The sequence below is a fragment of the Chiloscyllium plagiosum genome, unplaced genomic scaffold, assembly GCF_037043375.1.
Source record: "Chiloscyllium plagiosum isolate Xiang-an unplaced genomic scaffold, Cpla_swu_hap1 HiC_scaffold_29, whole genome shotgun sequence".
Lineage (NCBI taxonomy): Eukaryota > Metazoa > Chordata > Chondrichthyes > Orectolobiformes > Hemiscylliidae > Chiloscyllium > Chiloscyllium plagiosum.
Window position 1 is genome coordinate 8789851 of NW_028270167.1, and position 22752 is coordinate 8812602.

At 42.0% G+C, this 22752-nt stretch overlaps 1 protein-coding gene across 4 annotated transcripts in view; it reads left to right on the forward strand.

The window, feature by feature from the left end:
* drd2a (dopamine receptor D2a) overlaps window positions 1–21574 on the forward strand; it is a 128782-nt gene extending 107208 nt beyond the window's left edge. For 3 of the 4 annotated variants that reach the window (XM_087976355.1, XM_087976353.1, XM_087976354.1), the window contains 6 exons: window positions 1461–1570; window positions 5048–5184; window positions 8042–8238; window positions 10510–10594; window positions 12788–13141; window positions 20809–21574. In XM_087976355.1, the coding sequence (XP_087832481.1) occupies window positions 1461–1570; window positions 5048–5184; window positions 8042–8238; window positions 10510–10594; window positions 12788–13141; window positions 20809–21005 (1080 nt within the window). In that variant the 3' untranslated portion in view covers window positions 21006–21574. Of the gene's footprint in view, window positions 1–1460; window positions 1571–5047; window positions 5185–8041; window positions 8239–10509; window positions 10597–12787; window positions 13142–20808 lie in introns of all 4 variants that reach the window. The other variant, XM_043676563.2, reaches the window with a different exon arrangement.
* The last annotated feature ends 1178 nt before the right edge of the window (window positions 21575–22752 follow it).

The window sequence follows — 22752 nt, forward strand, 5'->3', positions numbered from 1 at the left end:
GGATACAGGGACAGTTACAACATTTAAAATAATTTGCATAAGTACATGAATAGGAAAGGTTTGGAGGGATTTGGGCCAAGTGCAGGCAGGTGGGACTAGTTTAGTTTGGAATATGGTCAATGTGGGCTGATTGGACCGAAGTGTCTGTTTCCATGCTATTGGACTATGACTGAATTCATCTGCATAAAAATCTTGACTTCGGGCATAAGTTTACGTCAAGTGATATTAGACCTTAGGTCCATCATAGATCTCGCCCATTAATTTCAATGAAAGTAAGTACCAGGAGAAATGTTTAATAATTAGATCATTGCCTATTACAAAAGACAACATGACTCCCTGATGTGCAAACCGGACACTGATTGTACTACTGGTGGACTACAAATTTGTACAAATGAAAGCCACCCAAACATGAAGGGTATAAAATATGAAGAAAGAGAATGGATTATGCAGCCAGTTCTGCAGTAGGTCTTTCAGTAGTCATTAAGTCTAATAGCTGAAAGGATCACATTCATCCACAGTTTTGTTTCCCTGTACGTCACTAAGCTTCAGCTGAATGACAAGGTCTCGAGTCTTGTACCTTTCTTGTTAAAACAAAGATTTTTCGACATGTTGCCACCTTTGCTCAATCGCATCACACCAATTTGGGTTGGATTCAGATCACAGGATCATAAATTCTACATTATTCTACCAAACACTGTGCAAGGGACAATCACACTCCAGAGATTCCAGTACAGTGCTCAGAGTGTCACTGTAAATCAGTGGGAGCACTCTTACCCCTTTGTGGGATGGTTGTGAATTCACATTGCATTCTTGAGCAAAAAATCCATGCTAATGCTCCAGTGCAGTACTGAAGGGTGCTGCACTGTCAGGAAGTGCAGTCTTTTGGATTAGATGCTAAACCTGTCCACCCTCTTAGCTAAATAGAAAAGATCCCATGGGCCTACTTTGACGACCAAGTGAGTTGACCCTGTGTATGCTCAAATAGCACAACTGAAACAGAGTATCCAACTATTTCTTAATTATTTCTGTGGGATCTTGTTGTGCACCAATTCGATGCTGTTGTTCCTACTTCACAACAGGGACAGTACTGCAGAACTATTTCATTGGCTGTAAAATCTCCTGGATCAGCCTGTAGTCATAAAAGTCCACTGTAGAAATACAAGCCTTTCGTTTCATGGAGGGGTTTCTACATTTCTGGAAAGATAGAAGCTTCACAAGCTATTTGTTGATGTAAGTGGTGGTTACTTAATGAACCCCACCAGAGGAGATTTTACTCAGGGTGGGCTAAAGGACATTATTGGGACAGAAATGGCTCCTGTATTTGTCAACACAAACTGGAGTTACACTTCAATCATGCAAAGCGCTTGAACTTGATTAGATGCAAAATAAAATGAAATACTTCTAATTAATGCCTCTGCTTCATTTCCACTGAGATTTGAATTTGTTTTGTGTGTTCCAAGGTGGTGGGGGAGTGGAGATTCAGCAGGATCCACTGTGATATTTTCGTAACTCTGGATGTCATGATGTGCACAGCGAGTATCCTTAACCTTTGTGCCATTAGTATTGACAGGTAATGTAGACATTTACAAAATAACTTCATAGTACATTGCAATGGGTTTTGCAGCTTCCAACAAACACAATCCAGTGACCATCATGTGCAGCGGCAGATATGACCATGCAATTGGTTTACAAATAATCGTTTCCATCTTTCTGAAGGTGCTGCTGCCACAGGCAAACCAGAAATTCTTCCCTATCTCTGGATGCCCTGAAAATGCTGTTTTCTTATACTGTTGCTTAAGGTTTGATAAGACTGAATGGTTTGACAGGCCATTTTATAGGACATTGAAAAGTCAACCACTTTGGTATGGGACTGGAGTCACATATATCAGATCGACTGTTAATTTCCTTTCCTGCAGCAGTTTGGTGAAATTCAGGTTTTACCATAATCTCAAAGATCGCAATCACTTTAATTCTTTATTTCCAGATTTTTAGAATTCAAAAGGGCAGCACGGTGGCTCAATGGTTAACACTGCAGTGTCACAGTGCCAGGGACCCGGGTTAGATTCCAGCCTCAGGTGACTGTCTGTGTGGAGTTTGTACATTCTCCCCGTGTCTGCATAGGTTTTCTCTGGATGCTCCAGTTTCCTTCTGCAATCAAGATGTGCAGGTCAAGTGGATTGGCCATGCTGATTGCCCATAGTGTTAGATGCATTAGTCAGAAGGGAATAGGTCTGGATGAGTTACTCTTTGGAGGCGAAAGTGGGTGCTGGAGATCAGAGTCAAGATTAGAGTGGTGCTGGAAAATCACAGCAGGTCAGGCAGCATCCAAGGAGCAGAAAAAGCAACATTTCGGGCAAAAGCCCTTCATCAGGAATGAGGCTAGGAGCCTTTAGGGTGGAGAGATGGAGTGGGGTGGGGCTGGGGGGGAAGGTAGCTGAGACTGCAATGGTGGGGGTGAAAGTGATAGGTTGGAGAGGAAGGTGGAGTGGATAGGTAGGAAGGAAGATTGACAGGTGGGACAGGTCATGAGGATGGTGTTGAGCTGGAAGATTGGAACTGGAGTAAGGTGGGGGGGGGCGGGGGGAAGGGAGGGAGAGAGGGGAAATGAGGAAACTGGTGAAGTCCACATTGATGCCATGGTGTTGAAGGGTCCCAAGGCCGAAGATGAGGGCCGACGTTCTTCCTCCAGGCGTCGGGTGGTGAGGGAGTGGCGATGAAGGAGGCCCAGGACATGCATGTCCTCAGCAGAGTGGGAAGGGGAGTTGAAATATGCAGACACAGGGTGGTAGGGTTGATTTGTGCGGGTGTCCCAGAGACTTTGGAGGGTCGGTGTGAATTGGTTGGGCCAAGTTGCCTGTTTCCACACTGTAGCGAATGTTTAAAAAAATCAGATTCTCAGACTGCATTCAACAATGTTAATGCATTACAGATTTCCTTGTTTAAAGTGACATACAGATGTTGTTAAATTTTTAATGTTTGGTTAATTCCCAGTTATACCAGAGATGAGAGGATCCCCAATGGACCACACCAGACATTGCCATCACCCACAGGTTTAAGAGCTCACTTGACCCAGAGTCTCACAGACACCTGGAAATGAAAGGGGACTATCTTAGACCAAACCTGGAGATGGTTTGCTTCAGATAAATGGTCTCAACATTGGCAAGGTCTTCACAGCTCTCACTGTCTTATAGTGTTGATTATGACCTAGGATATCTTGGATAGAATCACCACCACTAATCCTTCTTATTAATATTAATCAAGTTATTGACAGCCATATAACACTCACCTCAACTTATAATGGTGTTGATTGAACGGTAGAGCAGCTAGTGACGTTGCACCTAAGATAGACGATTGTTTCTTGTGAAATGTTAGGGCTGAAATTAAGAGTAACTACATATTAAAAACTGAAAGAACTGCAGAAGCTGTTAATCAGGAACAAAAACAGAAGTTGCTGGAAAAGATTAGCAGGTATGGCAGCATCTGTGTAGAGAAAACAAAGTTAACATTTTGGGTCTAGTGACCCTTCCTCAAAATGGGTGCAGAGCTTTTCCAGCAACTTCTGAGCAAATACATATTGTTACTTTAGCTGTAGGTTGCTAACACTAAGGAAATCACTGACATGTACCAGAGGCTGATATACAACTAGCTAGAACCTCCTGGGAACTGTCCTTTATGTCCAATTAGGTGGATCTTATATTGTGATGTCAGTTAACCCTATCAGATCTGAACAGCTATGTGCAAATTGGCATTTATAAGTTTATATGTTGTGTTAGCATTAATTGAGATATCCTAAGTAGTAATATAATAATTCTAATGGATCACTGACACCAAGCAATATTGTTCCCATTATCCTTCAATAATCGAACAACCAGTGACTGGCCAATCATTGATAAGAATGCATCTTTCAAGCTCAAGGGGATAAATTTCACTTCCATTACAGTGGCAGTTAGTATGTTGGAGCAATTCACCTGCTCATGTTACAATCTTACTGACCTTTCAGCTATTGATCTCCCTGGGGTGTTTAAAATGAATCAGTTGATAGGGGAGATAGAGAGAAACCATTTTCTTGGGGTTGGAGGGGAGTTGGATCATGGGGCAAGGGGTTCTAAGACAAAGGGAACACCTTTTAACTTTGAAATAGCCATTTAAAGAAAGGTATCTAGAAGCAGTCTTTCATCTAAAATGTGTTAAAAATCTTAGACTTCTAATGCAGAGATCTGTTGGAGCTGAAGATCAATTGTAATTTTAAAAATTGAGATTGATAGTTTTTTTTGTGTCAGGAAAGCATATTCAGGGTTAGGGACCCCAGGTGGATAATTGCAATTGAGCTATGGGTCAGCAATGACCCAATTGATTGGAACAAGCATAACAGATTGAATGCTCCTCCTTCTGTATCTTCAAAATCTGGCAGGGTGATGGGTGATCTCTCCTGACAGATTACTGTCGAGGGGTGAAGGTGGAAATTGGCCCTAGATGTCCATTGAGTTGTGCAAGTTTTAATCTATCTTGCTGTCTCACTGTATCTTGGTTTGCAGGTGTATGGCCATGTCTTTATCTGTGTTGGTTAGCTCAGTTGAGTCATGGCTAGAGTGTGATGCTGACTGATGTCAATGGTATGGATTGAGTTCCCATACTAACTATTGATAGCCTTTGTACCTGCCCTGCCCCATGCTTATACAGTGATGTTCTTCAAGCTACACATAACTTTCTCTTAAGTATTTGGATGACTATGTTCCCTTTTCTTTTGTGTATTTATATGCCTCAATCACTCCCTGCATGTGTTTTGCCTTCTCTCTCTCTTTCTCTCTCTCTCTCTCACACTCTGTATATCTCTTCACAAGAATGATAGCACTTCTGTTAAAACATTAATTTATAATTGGAACATAAGGTGAAACTTGATTTCCAAGCAGTCAAACATTTGCAAGTTAAATAGTTTTGACATAAAACAGAAGACCAACATGGAGCAGGAACTCAAGTACAAAGACTTGTTCTAGGTGATGTTTTTAAATTTTCATTCCTGACTCGCTTGTGCTGTTTCACTTTGCAGGTACACTGCTGTTGCCATGCCGATGCTTTATAATACGCGGTATAGCTCCAAGCGAAGAGTCACTGTTATGATCTCCATTGTCTGGGCTCTGTCCTTTGCCATATCCTGCCCGTTATTATTTGGACTAAATGACTCAGGTAGCACCATGCTTTAATTGACAAATGCATGTCTTTATTTTCATATTTTGGAGCATTATTCTATTCCTGCAGGGAGTACAGTTAGATGCTCATCTTCAAATTATGCAGCTAGGATTAATTTGAAATATCTGGATGAACATAACCTGTAAAAGAGCAAGGTGAGAAATGAGATTACATAATAGAGCATAAGCTGAAATGCTAGTATTGGCACTGCTGATATGGACTGATTGGCACCTTGCTGGACAGTGACTTCCATGAGGCCATAAAATCCACAATAATCCACACTCACTCTGCATTATCTACAGCAATTCATCTCTTTGAAAGCACATTCCAAACCTGACCTTTACCAGTTAGAACACCACTACCTGCAAGTTCCATTCAAGTCACACCCACTTCCTATTTGGGAATACATCGCTGTTCTTCATTGGCACTGTGATCAAAATCGCAGACCTTCCGCCACCAAGAACACTAAGTGAATATCTCCACCTCACAGCAGTTCTAGAACATAGCTTGTTGCCACTTTCACAACAGCCCATAGGGTTGAGCAATAAATGCAGCCATGATAACAATACCCATGTGAACAAAATGTTAAAATCTCTTATAGACATATCATTGCAGAGAGTTTCAAAATGGGAGGCCCAATGCTTAATAGTAGGAAACAAAATCTATAGTTGATTTTAGTTTGATAACTTCCCTTGCTCAAGTTACAATGACGTTGGATTATTAAAGTCTCTCAGTTCATTACTTTACGATGTTTTAAATCTCCCTGATAGTAAACTGATAAATATATAGCCTTTACAAATGCCCTTATGAAACCCTCACTAATAAAATTGCCTTCAAGAGCAGGACAAAGGCTGGGAATCTGGCATCAAGTAATCTCTTGCTTCCTCAAGCATTATCCATCATCTAAAAGGCACATGTCAGGAGTGTGATGGAATACTCCCCACTTGCCTGGATAAGTGCAACTCCAACAATACTCCAGAAGCTTGACACCATCCAGGATAGAACAGCCTTTTGATTGGTACCACATCCACAAGCATCCACTCCCCCTACCGCTGATGCTCAGTAGCAGCCATATGTACTGACATACCTCCAAAGAAGGTGATAACTGTCATCAAGTCACCCTTTATTTACACATCAAGAACCCCTGGCTCTAGTACTGCCTCTTCAGAGTCAGTCCTCAGAGTACCAAAATCTTTGACGCTCCTCTTTTTATCCATCAGCCAGGGTTCTTGATTGGATCAGATTAATAGCCTAAATCAGGCAGCTCATATTCTATGGGGTCCAGCTCGCTGATCTTCATGTACCATCTACAAGATGCACATTTGAAATTCTCCAAGTCTCCTATGACTGCATTGTGTAAGCCCACAGGAACTTCCATCTAGAGGGACAATGGCAGCAGATATATGGGAACACCACCACTTGCAGATTCCCCTCCAAGCTACTCACCATCCTGACTTGGAAATGTATCCCTGTTCCTTCAGTGTCCCTGGGTCTAAATCCTGGAATTCCCTCCCTATGAGCGTTGTGGGTCTAACTACAGCACATGGACTGCAGCAGTTCAAGAAGGCAGCTCACCCCCACCTTCTCATGGGACAACTAAGATTGGGTAGTAAATGCTGGGCCTAGCCAGGGTCACCCACATTCTGTGAGACACTAAACAAAAATTAAGATATTTTATCTCTGCTTGAACCTATGTAAAATAAACAGCTGTTAAGGTTCTGCTAAATAGTTTCCTATGAATGGAAATGGTCCAGTGATCTTGGATATCTCAGTTCACTTTGCCACAAGATGCTACAGTGTTAGTTCCAATTCTCCGGGTTCTACTATAGTGTCAGCTATGGCCTAGCCAGTGGCCTTGACACTTCTCAGTCTGAAGTTTGTGGATTCAGTTTTTACACCAAAAACCTGAACATAGAATTCAAGCTGATGTACCACTGTAGTACTGAGGAAATGGTGCTGCCTTTCAGATGAGTCCTTGTTTGCCCTTTTAGGGATCGCACAGTGGCTCAGTGGTTAGCACTGCTGTCTCATAGCGCATAGAATCCAGGTTCAATTCCCACTTCAGGTGACTGTCTGTGTGGGGTTTGCACATTCTCTCCCTCTCTGTGTGGGTTTCTTCTGGGTGCTCCAGTTTCCTCCCACAATCCAAAGATGTGTAGGTCAGGTGAATTGGTCATGCTAAATTGCCTATAGTGTTAGGTGCATTAGTCAGGGGTAAATATAGGATAGGGTAATGGGTCTGGGTGGGTTACTCTTCAGAGGGTCAGAATGGACTTGTTGGGCCAAATGGCCTGCTTCCATACTGTAGGTAACCTAATCTAAATAGATACAGTATTTGCCATGGCACCATGTTAAAGCAGATAAAGGAGAGTTCTTTCAAGTGTGTTCTCATCAATATATATCCCTCAAAAATGCTGAAATAAATCAATTACTTGATCATTATGGTGCTTGTGCAAATTTGTTGCCATGTTTCCTTACCTCCCAACAATGTGTATGGAAATATTTCATTGATTAAAGTACTCTGGGGACATTGAGGTTGTGATAAAATGCGATATGAATGCGTTTCCTGCTTGGAGGAGTGAACCTCCGCTCATTGATGGTTTTAATGAAAAATACAAGAATTTTATTGTCCTGTCAATTTTGCTTCTGAAGTGATTGAAGGGAGGAAATGCTGAGTGGATACAACTGTAGTTCAGAGCTAAGAGGATTCCTGGTTTAGAATATACTGGCTAAGTCTAGCAATAGTAGCCTTATATGTTACATTTTTACAAATGAGCCAAACTTAGTGCAAATTTATCCAACAGTGCTTTTCTATGACAGTGAGAATAACCTTTCAATTATTTCTAAATTACAGATACTAGGGATGACACCATCTGTACCATGATCAATCCAGACTTTGTTGTCTATTCGTCCATTTTCTCGTTTTATATCCCTTTCATTGTCACGCTGCTAGTGTATGTCCAGATCTACGTCGTGCTGAGGAAAAGGAGGAAGCGGGTAAACACAAAAAGAAGCAGTCGGTTTGATTCCGAAATCCGGGCACCATTAAAGGTAAATTGTTGTGGCAATGTGACTATTGTGTACTGTTCGGTTTCCTTGTACATCAAATGGACAGGTTTGGGTTCAAGCTCTTGGCAAGAATGTAGGCACAACATCAAGGCTGCCACTCTATTTAATAAGGGCTATGATGATGGAGGTAACATAATTCTGACTGTATATTAAGTCAAAGTGCTACCTTCATGTTACCATGCGGCTGTTGTATGTTAAATAGACCTTGTAGTATTGTTTGAAGACCAGAGATTTATCTTGTTTTCTGTTGTACTTCACTGGGGGCTTGTGGTGTGGATAATTCATTGCTATAGTCGTCCTTTCTAATCTTTTAAACAAATAGTGACCAGGTCAGATAGCCTCTTGTGGAGATGTCAAGGGGATGTCACATTTGACAGGTTTGATTAAGCTTTTAAAGGAGGTGTCGAGTTGTGCAAATGAGGGCAGTGCAGTTGACCTAGTCTACATAGACTTCAATAAGGAGTAACATGACAGACTGGTCAAGAAGATAACAGCACATGAGACTCAGAGCACTTTAGCAAACTTGATCCAAAATTGACTTCATGGCAAGAGGCAGAGGATAATGTTTGGAAGCCTGCACCCAACGGTGTAGTGCAGAGTTTGGTGCTGGGTCCTTACTGATCATTGTATTCATGAATGATTTAGACAGAAATTTCGGAGGTTTAATCAGTATATTCAGAGATGACATGAAAATTGACAGTGTGCTAAGTAGCAAGAAGGAAAGCTTGAGACTGCAGGATAATATAAACAGCTAATCAGATCCACAAAACAGTGGCAAGTGGGATATAGTCTGAAAAAGTGAGAGATGATGCATTTAGGGAGGACTAACAAGGCAAGGGAACACATGATGAATGGTAGGACTCTGAGAAGTACAATGGATCAGAAATACCTTGGTGTGAGTGACCCCAGATCCTTGGAGGCACAGGATGTGTAGGTAAGGATGTTAAGATGCTAAATGCCTCTTGCCTCTATTAGTCAGTGCACTAAATACAAGAGCAGCAGGTTATAATGGAGCTGTATGTAATATTAGTTCAGCCACAAATTGGAGCACTGTGCATAGTTCTGATGACAGTATTCCAGGGGTTGCACTGGAGGAGGTGAAGAAAAGATTCACCAGGTTCTTGCCTGGCGTGGAGTTATTCAGCTATAAAGAGAGACTAAACAGGCTGAGTTATTTTCCTTAGAACAGTGAAGTCGGGGGGAGGAGGACAAATAATTAATCTGTACCAAATTATGAAGGTCGATAGGAAGAAATGCTTTCCCATAGTAGAGGGGTCAATAACCAGAGAACAGGAGGTTTAGAGAGAACTTAAAGGAAAACTCTTTTCGCCCAAAAGGTGGTGGATATCAGGAATTCAGTGCCAAAAGGGATGATAGAGTGGGAGAACCGTCACAACATTTATGAAGTATTTAGATGGCCATTTGAAAAGCCATTTCATATAAGGCTATGGATAAAGTACTGGAAAATGGAACTAGAGTAGATAGGTACTTGATGACTGGTGTGGACACAATGGGCCAAAGGGCCTGTCTCTCTATGTAAAACTCCATTATTATGTTACGTTGACCAGTTTGATATAAATGGAAAGATGATCAGAAGTCAGAGACGACACATTAGTCTCCATCAGAATCTCATGCGACACTGCCTCTCCTCCACCCAAACTCTGTATAAACCTAATGCACTGTTAATATTAACTCTTTTAGAACCATCACAAAGTGCAACCATTATCCTCATTCCTCCCCAAAGCAACTTTATCAAAAACAAGTAACTGGGCTATTACTTTCCACGAAATTGTTGCCTCATTTGCAGAGACCACTGCTTTCCATCTGTGACCCTGTTTTGAAAATTGTCACGAGTCCTCAGTGAGAACTGGGAGAGAGCAGGGAGTGGAGGCTGAACGAGCAAGGGGGTTGATAGAGTGGGAGTACAGCTCTTTGAACTAGGCCATGATCTGCCGCAGAACCATGATGTCAAAGTCTCAGCTCCCAATCCCTCTTGTCACTTTGAGAAGGCCTGACCTCAATAGCACCAACGCCACCTCAGTATTACATTTTACATGAGCCACTTTGAAGGGCTGGTGTGCAACTTAGCAAATGTTGTCCATCATTCCAATCACATTAAATACGTTTTTGCATTTTAAGGTTTCTATGATGTTGCAGGAACGTATCAATAAAGTAGTAGAATGTGCAGAATAAGGAAATAAAATGTGTAGAATTCTTTCAGCGTTGAAATAAATATTCCTTTTGCATACTTAGGATAAATGTACCCACCCAGAGGATGTGAAGCTGTGCACAGTAATTGTGAAATCAAATGGAAGTTTTCCAGTCAATAAAAAGAAAGTGGTGAGTGTCAATAATTATATTGTCTTGTTGACTTGTTGCAGTCATACCTCAACTACCAATTGCAGACCATTGTGACATACAAGATTAGAGTGGTGCTGGGAAAGCATAGCAGGTCAGGCAGCATCAGAGGAGCAGGAAAATCGATGTTTCGGGCTAAAGGCCTTCATCAGGAATTTTCTGATGAAGGGCTTTTGTTCAAAACATCGATTTTCCTGCTCCTCGGTTGCTGCCAGACCTGCTGTGCTTTTCCAGCACCACTCTAATCTATTCTGATCTCCAGCGTCTGCGGTCCTCACTTTCACCCATTGTGACATACATGTTGGAAAATACAAGAAACACCTGTAAATTTGTGCTTTTGGCCATCCAAATATCAATCATAAATAAGCTCAGGAAAGGTCAGTGAGAAACTGAAGAAATAAAGAATTTTTTAAAAATGTTTTTAAGAAGCTATCCTTCAATTACGTGGAGGCGTGATTGGACCACTCTTGGGGTCCTGTTTTCTCTATTTACACATTAGTTCTCAGGTAGGATTGCCAACTCGAGACTGTTCCTGGAGGTTTCAGCCACGTGATATTGGGCACGCCATATTTACAGATTGGGTACTTTTGTTCATTGCCTTACAAGCTGGAGTACTTTGTGTAGTTGTGGTTGTCACACTATAGGAGGGATGTAATTGGATGTGAGAAGGTGCAGAAAAGATTCACCAGGAATCTTTCATGTCAGCTTTGAAAAAAAACTGGAATGATGTAATGGGAATGTGAGTGGATCAGTAATTCAGAAACCCCAGCCTAATTTTCTTGGGAACATAGGTTTGGATTCCACAGCAGCAGATGGTGAAACGTGAATTCACATTTTAAAAAAAAATTTAATGGTCACCATGTAACCATTGTTGATTGGTGTAAAAACCCATGTGCTTCACTAATGTTCTTTTCGGATGGAAATCTGCCATTCTCACCTGGTCTGTCTCATATGTGATGCCACAACAATGTGGTTGACTCTCAACTGCCCTCTGAGCACTTAGGGATGGACAACAAATAATTGCCTAGCCAGAGGTGCACACGTCCCATGAATGAATTTTGAAACAAATGTCATGTGAGAAGTTTCTAGAACTAGGATCCAGCACACGATTGAGCAAAGGAAAACCAGATACATTAATCTCTGCTCTACTTTACCACCCTGTGCTGTTTGTGACAGTTCCCAAGCAAGTAATCTTCGAGGTTCAGGACTTCCCAAGCAATGTGCATTTCAGGAGGGACTTATCAGTCTTGGAGAGGGTGCAGTGCAGATTCACCAGATGCACACCAAGTCTTATAGGGTTAAGTGATGAGCAAAGGTGGTATGAACTGAGTTTGTATTTCCTTCAAGGTAGAAGACTGAGGGGTGATCTGATTGACATGTTTAAAATAATAAAAACAATTCAATTTCTCTCAGAGGAACATTAGTCCGTGTAATGCTCTTTCCCTTTAGAGGCTGCGTCATTGAATTTATTCAAGGCTAAGTCAGATAGATTTTCGATAAATAAGAGTCAGGGGTCATGTGGTCTGAACAAAAAAGTGGAGTTGACACCACAACCAGACCAACAATGTTTTTATTGAATTTGCTGAATAGGTTCAAGGGTCTTTTTGGTAAAATCCTGCTCTTAAGTCCTCTGTTCCTATAATAGTATAAATACAGAGAATCCTTCCTGTTGCATGGATCAAGAAGAAAGGGACATTTGGTGAATATTAGGACAAATCCATTTTAGAGGGAAAGGTAGAGTTAGGGATACTACCAATGCACCACAAGAGCCCTGCTAAATCTTTATACACTGAGGTCAGTAGAGTTTTCTTACAAAAGGGTATCAAATTTTATTGTTAATTTTCTAATCAACTTGTTTGAAGATGATACTACACACTTCTAGAGCGGGTGGACTTGAAACCGGGATTCCTGGCTCAGAGGTAGGAACACTACCATAAAACCTCCTATTAAAGGAATAATAACTGAGGTACAGATCAGCATTGACATAATTAAATGCTAGCATAGCACAAAGGATGGAATGATGCAATCCTGTTATGCATTTTAAAACAAGCAATGTGTTATTCTGATGTAGGTTTGCTATTCAACGTCCTTACAAGGTCCCTTCACACTGAGATTGAGTTTCAGCAGCCTAACATGCACATTGCATATTTATTTGATTTTGTTTCGGGATATTTGATCCTGGTTCAGGAAGCGGTCAACCACCAGGATGATATGGAGATGGACATGATGTCATCGGCCAGTCCACCGCTGGAGAAGACCAAGCGCAAAATAGCGATGGTCAACCGTCAGCTGACAGCGCCCATTCCGTCCAATCCAGGTGCCAGCACAAGCATGCCATCGCCTGGAGGCAGCCCAGCAAAAGGTGAGAAGAACGGACACCCCAAAGATATAACCACAGCACCCAAAGCTTTCGAAATCCAGCAGTTGCCAAATGGCAGAACAAGAACTTCACTGAAGAGCTTGAGCAAAAGGAAGCTGTCCCAGCAAAAGGAGAAAAAGGCAACTCAGATGTTGGCCATTGTCCTTGGTTAGTACTGCCCTTGCTTCTCTTATTTATTTAACCAGAGGTTGTTGCAAGCATGTTTTCTCATTTTCCTGGTAACTTGTGCTCTTCAAATTTGGAATTGGGAAGCAATGTCTGGTGGTATTATCACTAGATTATTAATTCAGAGTCCCAGGTAATGTTCTGCGGTCCTGGATTCAAATCCGTCTTTGGCAGATAGTGGAATTTAAAATTAAATAATAAAAAAAAACAAAATCTCAAGTTAAGAGTCTAATGATGACCATGAAACCATTGTTGTTTGTTGGAAAACCCATCTAGTTCGCTAATGCTTTTTAGGGAAGGAAACTGCCTTCCTAACCTGGTCCACACTACATGTGACTCCAGACCCACAGCAATGTGGTTGACTCTTTACTGCCCTCTGGGCAATTAGGGACGGGCATTAAATGCTGGCCTAGCCAGTGGCACCCACATTATATGAAAGGGGAGATGTTTCAACTCGAATCAATTCTTGACTGGCTACAGAGAGAAGAAATCAGTTCAAGCACTTTACTAAGGCAGATCCCCATTGTCAAAATGGAGGTCATTGTGACAGCTCCCTCCCCCTCTGTAAATACCCAATGCAAAAAATTGGATTGAAAAGTCAAAATCAAGCACCAGCATAATAGGGTGAGTGTATTACTTGGAATTAAGTTGCAATCTCAAATCAGAAGTGTTACATTGGCTAATGTACTAAATGAATAAATTAAACAGTTGTGGCAGTAGATGGGGTGGGGAGTGCGGAATGGTGGTTGCTCAGATCAGTTGGGCTAAGATGTAATGTTGGAATAAAGTTTAACAACCTTTTCTTTGGAGTTGAGAAGAATGTGGGAGAATCTCACAGAAATCTATAAAATTCTAACATCACTGGACAGGTTAAAAGCAAGAAGGATGTTCCCAATGACCAGGGGGTTTAGAGCCAGGGGTCGCATTCTAAGGATATAGAGTTGGTCATTTAGGACTGAGAAGAGCAGAAATTCCTTCACCCAGAGAGTGGTGAGTCTCTGGTATTGACTACTACAGAAAACAGTAGAGGCCAAAACATTGAATGTTTTCAAGATGGAGTTAAATATAGTTCTTGGGGCTAAAAAGGATCACAAAGTATATGGGGAGAAAATGAGAACATACCACTGACTTGGATGATCAGGTCTGATTATGGAATGGTGCAGCAGGCTTGAAGGGCCAAATGGCCTATTCCTGCTCCTATTTTCTATATTTCCATGTGCCTACTTGATGCTGCAACATATGTGGTAGAAGTTAAAACTAACACTTTTGGGATTGAGATTAAAGATACTCCTATTCCATTGTGACCAATACATTTTCCAATAAAATGTAGCATAGATCTAGCAACAATGATTCAATAGTGGATCTTAACTCTAAACACTCTCCACAGATGAGGAGGTTAAAAAAAAATTTGATTGTGGTGCTAAAATGATGCCATAAATAAGGAAATTAGGAAGTGACTTACGGTGAGTGAGGAATCCAAAATGAAGAAACATTGTCTTAAAATTCAAACTAAGTCAATTATTTTTAAAAAACACTCACATTTGTAATGAAATGGCTAGACAGAAACAGACCTATGGTCCATACCAGCACCTTTTGCACTGTACTACATGAAAGCTCCATAGCCTGTTTCATCCTGCTCAATCACAACATCCATCTGTTCTTTGCTCCCTCATGTGCTTAACTACCTTTCCCTTTCAAGGTAATATTTACCTTCATCCTTCTTGTGGTAGTACCCCCTCCCCACCACCACCCCCACCCCAATTTGAATGACTGCCTGGATAAATATTTTTAATCAGCTTGATCAGAGATGGCACACATCTGCAACAGGTGGGACTTTCATTCATTCATTCATAGAATCGCTACAGTCCAACAAGTCCAAACTGATTCTCCAAAGAGTAACCCACCCCGATCCATTCCCCTACCCTTACATTTTTCCTGATAATGCAGCTAACCTACACATGCAAATTTACCTCACCGGCACATCTTTGGACCGTGGGAGAAAACCCAAACACCTGAAAGAAACCCACTCAGACACAGTGCCTCAGGCAACTGTCTGTGTGGAGTCTGCACATTCTCCCCGTGTCTGCGTGGGTTTCCTCCGGGTGCTCCGGTTTCCTCCCACAGTCCAAAAATGTGCAGGTCAGGTGAATTGGCCATGCTAAATTGCCCGTAGTGTTAGGTGAAGGGGTAAATGTAGGGGAATGGGTCTGGGTGGGTTGCTTTTCGGAGAGTTGGTACGTACTTGTTGGGCCGAAGGGCCTGTTTCCACGCTGTAAGTAATCTAATCTAAAAGAAAAGTGAAAATGTGCAAGCTCCACAGAGACAGTCATCCAAGGCTGGGATCAAACCCAGGTCCCTGGTGCTGTGAGGCAGCAGTGCTAACCACTGAGCCACCATACCCAGGCCTCCTAGCCTGGAGGTAGAGACACTACCACTGTACCATAAGAACCTTTATAGAACAAATCGAGCTCAAAACATCACTGTCTGGATAAAAGAGATTTCTCTTGAATTTCTTCTTTGGATTATTAAAGTTGATTGTATATTTATGGCCCTTAGTTTTGCCCACACTGAATCACCTCCCTAGCTACTCTATCAAACCGCTTCATAACATTAACATTACACCACCCCTTAATTTCTCAAACAAAAACAGAAATAGCTGGAAAGACCCAACTGGCCCAGCAGCAGCAGTGGACAGAAATCAGAGTCAATGTTCTGAATCTAGTGACACTTTCACAGAACTGATGGTATTGAGGAAACTGTTGGTTTTCATGTAGAGGATAGAGTGGGGGGAGGGGGTAATGTATAAATGATAGGTGGAGATAGAGCTCAAAGAGATTTTTCTGTTCCTCAGATGCTGCCTGACCTGCTGTGCTTTTCTAGCACCACTCTAAACTAAACTCTGGTTTCCAGCATCTGCAGTTCTCACGTTTGCCTCAAAGAGAGAGAAGAGCAGTTGGACAGACTGGGTAATGGTCAGCCTAGGAGACTGAAAAGCTGCTAATGGGGACAGTTAGTGGCTAACAATGGGTCGTGTGTAATAACAGACCATGTGACAACAAGGCCTGGTGTGTGTGTGTGTGTGTCGGGGGGGGGGGGGGGGGGGGGTTGGGATAAGGATATGGGAAAAAGTGCCTCAAGCCCTAAAATTGTTGAACTCTATATTGAGCCTGGAAGCCTGTGAGTTCCCAAGTGGAAAATGAGGTGCTGTTCCTCCAGCTTACGCTCAGCTTCAGTGGAGCACTGAAGCAAGTCAGAGAAAGTGACATTGGCCAGGGAACAGGATGTTGTGTTAAAGTGGCAGGCAACTGGAAGCTCAGGATCCTTTATACAGACAGAAAATAGGTGCTCGACAAAGCGGCCATCCAGGCTACATTCCATCTTCTCGGTGTAGAGGAGGCCATGTTGTGAGCTGCGAACACAGTAGACTGGATTGTGTGAAGTGCAAGTAAAATGCTGCTTCACCTGAAAGGTGTGTCTAAGCTCTTGAATACGGAGGGAAGAAGTAAATGGGCAGGTGTTACACCTTCTGTGGTTGCAGGAGAAGGTGCCATGGGACTGTGAGGGAGGAACGTTGAGAGTGAAGGAGGAGTGGACCAGGGTGTTGCAGAGGGAACATTCCTTGCTAAAGGCTGACAAGAGAGGGGGAGGGAATAGAGGTCTGCTGGTGGCATTTGGTTGGAGGTAGAAATGGCAGCTCATGATGACCCCTGCAACAGCAGGAAGTGTAACACCTGTCTATTTACTTCCTCCCTCCTCAGTATCCAAGGGCCCCAAACACACCTTCCAGGTGAAGCAGTGCTTTACCTGTACTTCACTCAATCTAGTCATGATTTGGAGATGCCGGTGTTGGACTGGGGTGTACAAAGTTACAAATCACACAACACCAGGTTATAGTCCAACAGGTTTAATTGGAAGTACTAGCTATAAGTTGAAACTTTATTGCTGGAACAGCACAGCAGGTCAGGCAGCATCCAGGGAACAGGAGATTCGACGTTTCGGGCACAGGCCCTTCTTCAGGGCCTGTGCCCGAAACGTCGAATCTCCTGTTCCCTGGATGCTGCCTGACCTGCTGTGCTGTTCCAGCAATAAAGTTTCAACTTTGATCTCCAGCATCTGCAGACCTCACTTTCTCCTCCAGTACTAGCTATAAATTCTGTCTCTAACAATTGTGCACTCCACAACAGCCTGATGAAGGAGCGGCGCTCCCGAAAGCTAGTGCTTCCAATTAAACCTGTTGGACTATAACCTGCTGTTGTGTGATTTGTAACTTCACTCAATCTAGTCTACTGCACTCACTACTCACAATGTGGTATCCTCTACACTGGGGAAATGAAGTGTAGATTGGGTGACCAGTTCACAGAACACCTACCTTTTGTCCTCATAAATGACCCTGAGCTTCCAGTTGCCTGACACTTCAACACACCACACTGTTCCCTGGCCAACATCTCTGTCTCAGGCTTGCTGCAGTGCCCCAGTGAAACTCAGCACAAGCTGGAGGTACAGCACCTTATTTTCCACTTGGACTCTGCAGCCTTCTGCACTCAATATCGAGTTCAACAATTATAAATCTTCAGGCACCTTTTCCCATGTCCTTATCCCAAACCCAACACACCAGGCCTGTTACCACATGATCTGCTATTGCACACCACCCATTATTAGCCACTCATTGCCCCCATTAACATCTATTCATTCTCCCAGAGGAATGTTATCCTCTCCTTTGTCTATCCAAATGTCCCCCTCTCTCTTTGGACTCTAGTTCCACCTATCATTTAAGTCTTCTCCCCTGAGTTTTTCCAGCTGTTTCTGTTTTAGTTTAATTTCCAGCATCTACAGTTCTTTTGTTCTATGTCCTCAAGCCCTCGGCTTGGTTCAGCACACTCACGTTAGCTTTGGAAAGAATTGTCCATGGTCTCTGTGCTGGTATTTATCTCTCAGCCATGAATACCAAATACGTCAACTATTCAGATATCTGACTTGTCACTTTCTACAAAACAGTGACTGCATTTCAGAATTAAGTTAGTAATAACCAGGTTATAGTCCAACAGGTTTATTTGGAAGCACTAGCTTTCGGAGCACTGCTCTTTCATCAGGTGCTTGTGGAGTCCACAATGAAGGAGTAGTGCTTCGAAGTCTAGTGCTTCCAAATAGACCTGTTGGACTATAACGTAAAAACAATTACTGCAGACGCTGGAAACCAGATTTTGGATTAGTGGTGCTGGAAGAGCACAGCAGTTCAGGCAGCATCCGAGGTGCAGCAAAATCGACGTTTCGGGGAAAAGCCCTTCATCAGGAATAACTGTAACCTGGTGTTGTGTGATTGTTAACTTTGTACACCCCAGTCCAACACCGGCATCTCCAAACCATGCATTTCAGAAGTAATTCAAAGCTCACAAAGTAATTTGTGACATTGACGATGTGTAACATTTCAGCAAGGTCTTCTCCAAGTAGTGAAAGCTAACCATATACAGAGGAACCTCGACTATCTGAATGACATGGGTGGGGAATATTTTATTCGGATAATCGAATGTTTGGATAATCGAATGCCGGATAACATAGTTTAGCCAAGCATCGGGACCTTGCAATCTTGCTCAGATAATACAAAATTCGGAGAATCGAATGCTGGATAATCGAGGTTCCTCAGTAGTTTAACTGGTTAATTGTCATATGAAATTTGGCACTGGACTCTCCGTTATGTACCAATGATTCTAATGGAGACTCCTTAATGAATTCCTGTCCTTACTTTCTCTGCACAGACTCTCTCTCTATTTCAGTTAGACTCAGGTGTCAGATAGATGTGATCAAACATAAATGACTTTTATTCATGACTATAAAGAGATTCCATGCATTCAGTCACATAATAAAAATTAAATGAGCAGATTCATATTGTCCTTGTCAGTGAGAAGCGACAGGTATTAAATAAACCGCATTACAATTTGTTCTTTGCTTATGACAGATTTAGAAGCACAAAACCGATGCAGTTATAACACTGCTCAGGCACAGAAAACTTTAAACTTTGTCTACAATAACCAGCTGATTCAATGGGCTAAGAGATTGGAGTTCTACACTTGAAATCAGAAAATCAAACTTAACAAAGCTCTTGCCGCTTTCAGTCCCAACTAGACACCTCTACCAGAGCAGTTCAGGGTGCCAAAGCTCTCCAACTTATGCATCATAGGTTAATTTATTAAATTCGGAGTTTGCTAAGATTTCCCAAGTTTTGTTGGTGAAGTGTCAATGTCACTGGACTCATAATCCACTGGCATCAGGGCGCGGGCTCAGGTTCCACCCTGGCAGCTGTTGGAATTTAAATTCAATGCATTATTAATGCTGGAATTGAAAGCTAGTTTCTATAATAGTGAAACTATAATTGATTGACATATAAAAAGAGAACTATGCAGGTCACTAATGTCTTTCAGACCCATAGCAATACTGTTGATTCTTAACTATATTTTGAGACGGCCTGGGAAGCCACTCAGTTGTTGCAAACCACAGCAGGATGGACTGTAACAGTTCAATCAGGACTGGTAATAAATATTCACCCTACCAGCGACTCACATATTGTCTGACATAACAAAAAATTAAATGATGGTAAAGTTAGATGCATAATGAAGATAATTTGGGGCGCTTAGATGATAGACTATTCATTGTCAACACACCATGTTTTTGTGTGTATTCTGAATATCGGTAGTTGTTCAAAGCAACTTTACTGTTAAGTCTCAATTATCCAAACAGTTCTCCTAGTCTCACTTTTTAATCAGTAACAATTCCTCAGGTAGTCTGAAAGCATCCTTTTATAATTCCCTCCGAATCTTTTACCTTCTATTCATCCTTCAGATATCACGTCCAAGAGTTGTCCCTCCTTACAATCTAATTCATTTATTTAAATAAATTTATACAAGGTGTCTACTAAATCCTGGTGCAATTTTAAAACTGAATTGTTTTGGGTGTAGAGCCATCAGGACAAGAAGGAGTGTCTTTGTGAAAAGACAGAAACAAAGACCTAAGGAGAAAATGCCAGATTTTAAAATCTAGCTGCTCAAGGCCTTGCTCCCTGTGATTGGGTGGATGAAATTGTGGATATAAAAGAAGCCAGAACCAGTGTAACAAAAAGTTTCAGGAATGCTGTAAAGGTTGGAGGAGGTTACAGAAAAACGGAGGGATGAGACAATAGATGAACTTGAACAAAAGAATGAATTTGAGGCATCGTATTTTGGGATGAAATGTAAGCCAGCAAACACCATGGTCATGGTTAAACAAGGTCAGAAGGCACATGACACCAGGTTATAGTGCGACAGGTTTATTTGAAATCACAGGCTTTCGGAGCGCTGCTCCTTCGTCAGATGAAGTGCTCCCTTGAAAGCTTGTGATTTCAAATAAACCCCTTGGACTATAACCTGGTGTCGTGTGAGTTGACTTATCCACCCCAGTCCAATACCGGCACCTCCACATCATGGTTAAACAAAACTTGGTTAGAAAATGGGCAAGAGAGTTTTGACTAAGTTCAGTTTATGGGGACTGGACAGTGGGAGACTGACCAAGAAAACATTAGAATTGAATCTGAAAAATAAAATGCCCTCAAATGTGTCGCGGATTGCAAATGTAGTTTGCTGTCAATGTTGAACATTAATCTCTGCTTCTCTTGTTTCTAGGTGTCTTTGTTATATGTTGGTTGCCATTCTTCATCACCCATATTCTCAACATGCATTGCACTACCTGCTTAATCTCGCCAGCAATGTATAGTGCTGTCACCTGGTTAGGATATGTCAATAGTGCTGTGAACCCAATCATTTATACCACCTTCAATGTGGAGTTCAGAAAAGCGTTCATCAAAATCCTCCACTGCTGAAGAATTTGCCCAGAGAATGTAATTGTGCCACATTTCTTCAAAGCTGCACCATGGAAGTGTACAGAGATGGCTTTTTTTTCATCGACCTCACACTTTGTATTGCTCTTCTCTACAAAAGAGCCTTATCCAACATATGTGTCATTGTGGATTGGAAAACGAACAAGGAAAACAAAGTTGTATCATTGAAGACACTAAGGGACTTTATCCCTCTTCACAACTGAAGTCGCCTGTCCTTTCAACACTGAGAGTCAACAGCATGATAAAACCTAAGTACATCTCCATGTCTAGAAATTTCCATGTGACTATTCCATGACTGCCAAAAACTGCTTTCGAGTCAGTGAAAGAAGCTACCTGGTAGTTCAGTGGACAGGTGAGCTTTGGACAGCTAGGGAAAAAAAACAAAAATGATTCTCACCATCAGACTCTCAAGAACGTCTTTATCTCATCCACTTAAGAACATTAACTTCAGCGAGACCAATGACAGATAGTCACCCAATATAACTGGTTGCAAAGCGTTATATTTGAATGTAATTACTGAATTCAGTATTGGTCATAAAAGGTGAACTTTAGTATTTGAATTGTTATGGACTGGTTGTCTGGAGCAGTTCTTTCAAGTCACAGATTCAAACCCTGAATTAGTATTCACTGAGGCCAACTACAATGAAGTCTGGTCAGTTTTTGTTTATATCTCATTAGAGATAACGTATTGAAGGTAAGAATAGTATAAGGTTTTGCCAGATGCCAAACTAAACTGCAATTGAATCAAGTCAAATTAAAGGTGTAAGTTTCAACATGTCCATTTCACACGTGTACAAGAGTTAGAGAAGCTTGGAGTATCATAAATTGTGATAGTTTGGTATCAGCAGATGATTGACTACAATATATCAACATCCTGAGTGTTACCATTGACCAGAAACAAAACTAGATCAGCCATATAAATAATATGGCACAAGAGCAAGTCATTTGCTAGGAATCCTGCAGCAAATAACTCACCTCTGGATTCTCCAAAGCCTGTCCACCATTTACAAGGCATAAGTCAGGAGGGTGATAGAATACTCCCCACTTGCCTGGATGAGTGCAGGTCTAACAACACTCAAGAAGCTTGGCACCAACCAGGACAGAGCAACACACTTGATTAACACCCTAGCTACTGTCTTCACCATTCACCCCTTCACCACCAACACACAATGCCAACTGTGTATTGTCTACAAGGTGCATTGCAGTAACTTACCAAAGTTCCTCTGATGTTGCATTCCAAACCCAAGGCCTCTACCACCTAGATGACAAGGGCATTAGATGCAATGGGACATCACCCCCTGCAAGGTCCCCTCCAAACCACTCAGCATCCTGACTCAGAATTATGTCACTGTTGGTTCATTGTGACAAGGTCAAAATCTTGGATCTCCATTCCTGAGGACACGGTGGATGGACCTATTCAGTATAGACTGCAGGGATCAAACAAGGCAGCTCACCACCAATTAGGGAAATTCGGGATGAGTGATAACTGCTGGCCCAGCCAGCGATGCCCACATCCCATGAATGAATAGCAAAAGAAGTCTCAGTATCCTTCCTCTGGCATGGGAAAATAGCTTCAAGGATTCCCATTGCTTACTCAAGGATTTGTTGGCTGGAGCCTGGAGTGCTTTTAGTGTTGGATGAAGCTATAGAGTCCTTCAGAATTGGGAGGTTTGTTGACACTCATGTCTAACTTTCCATATCAAGAATGTTCGAATAAATGTGTGGATAA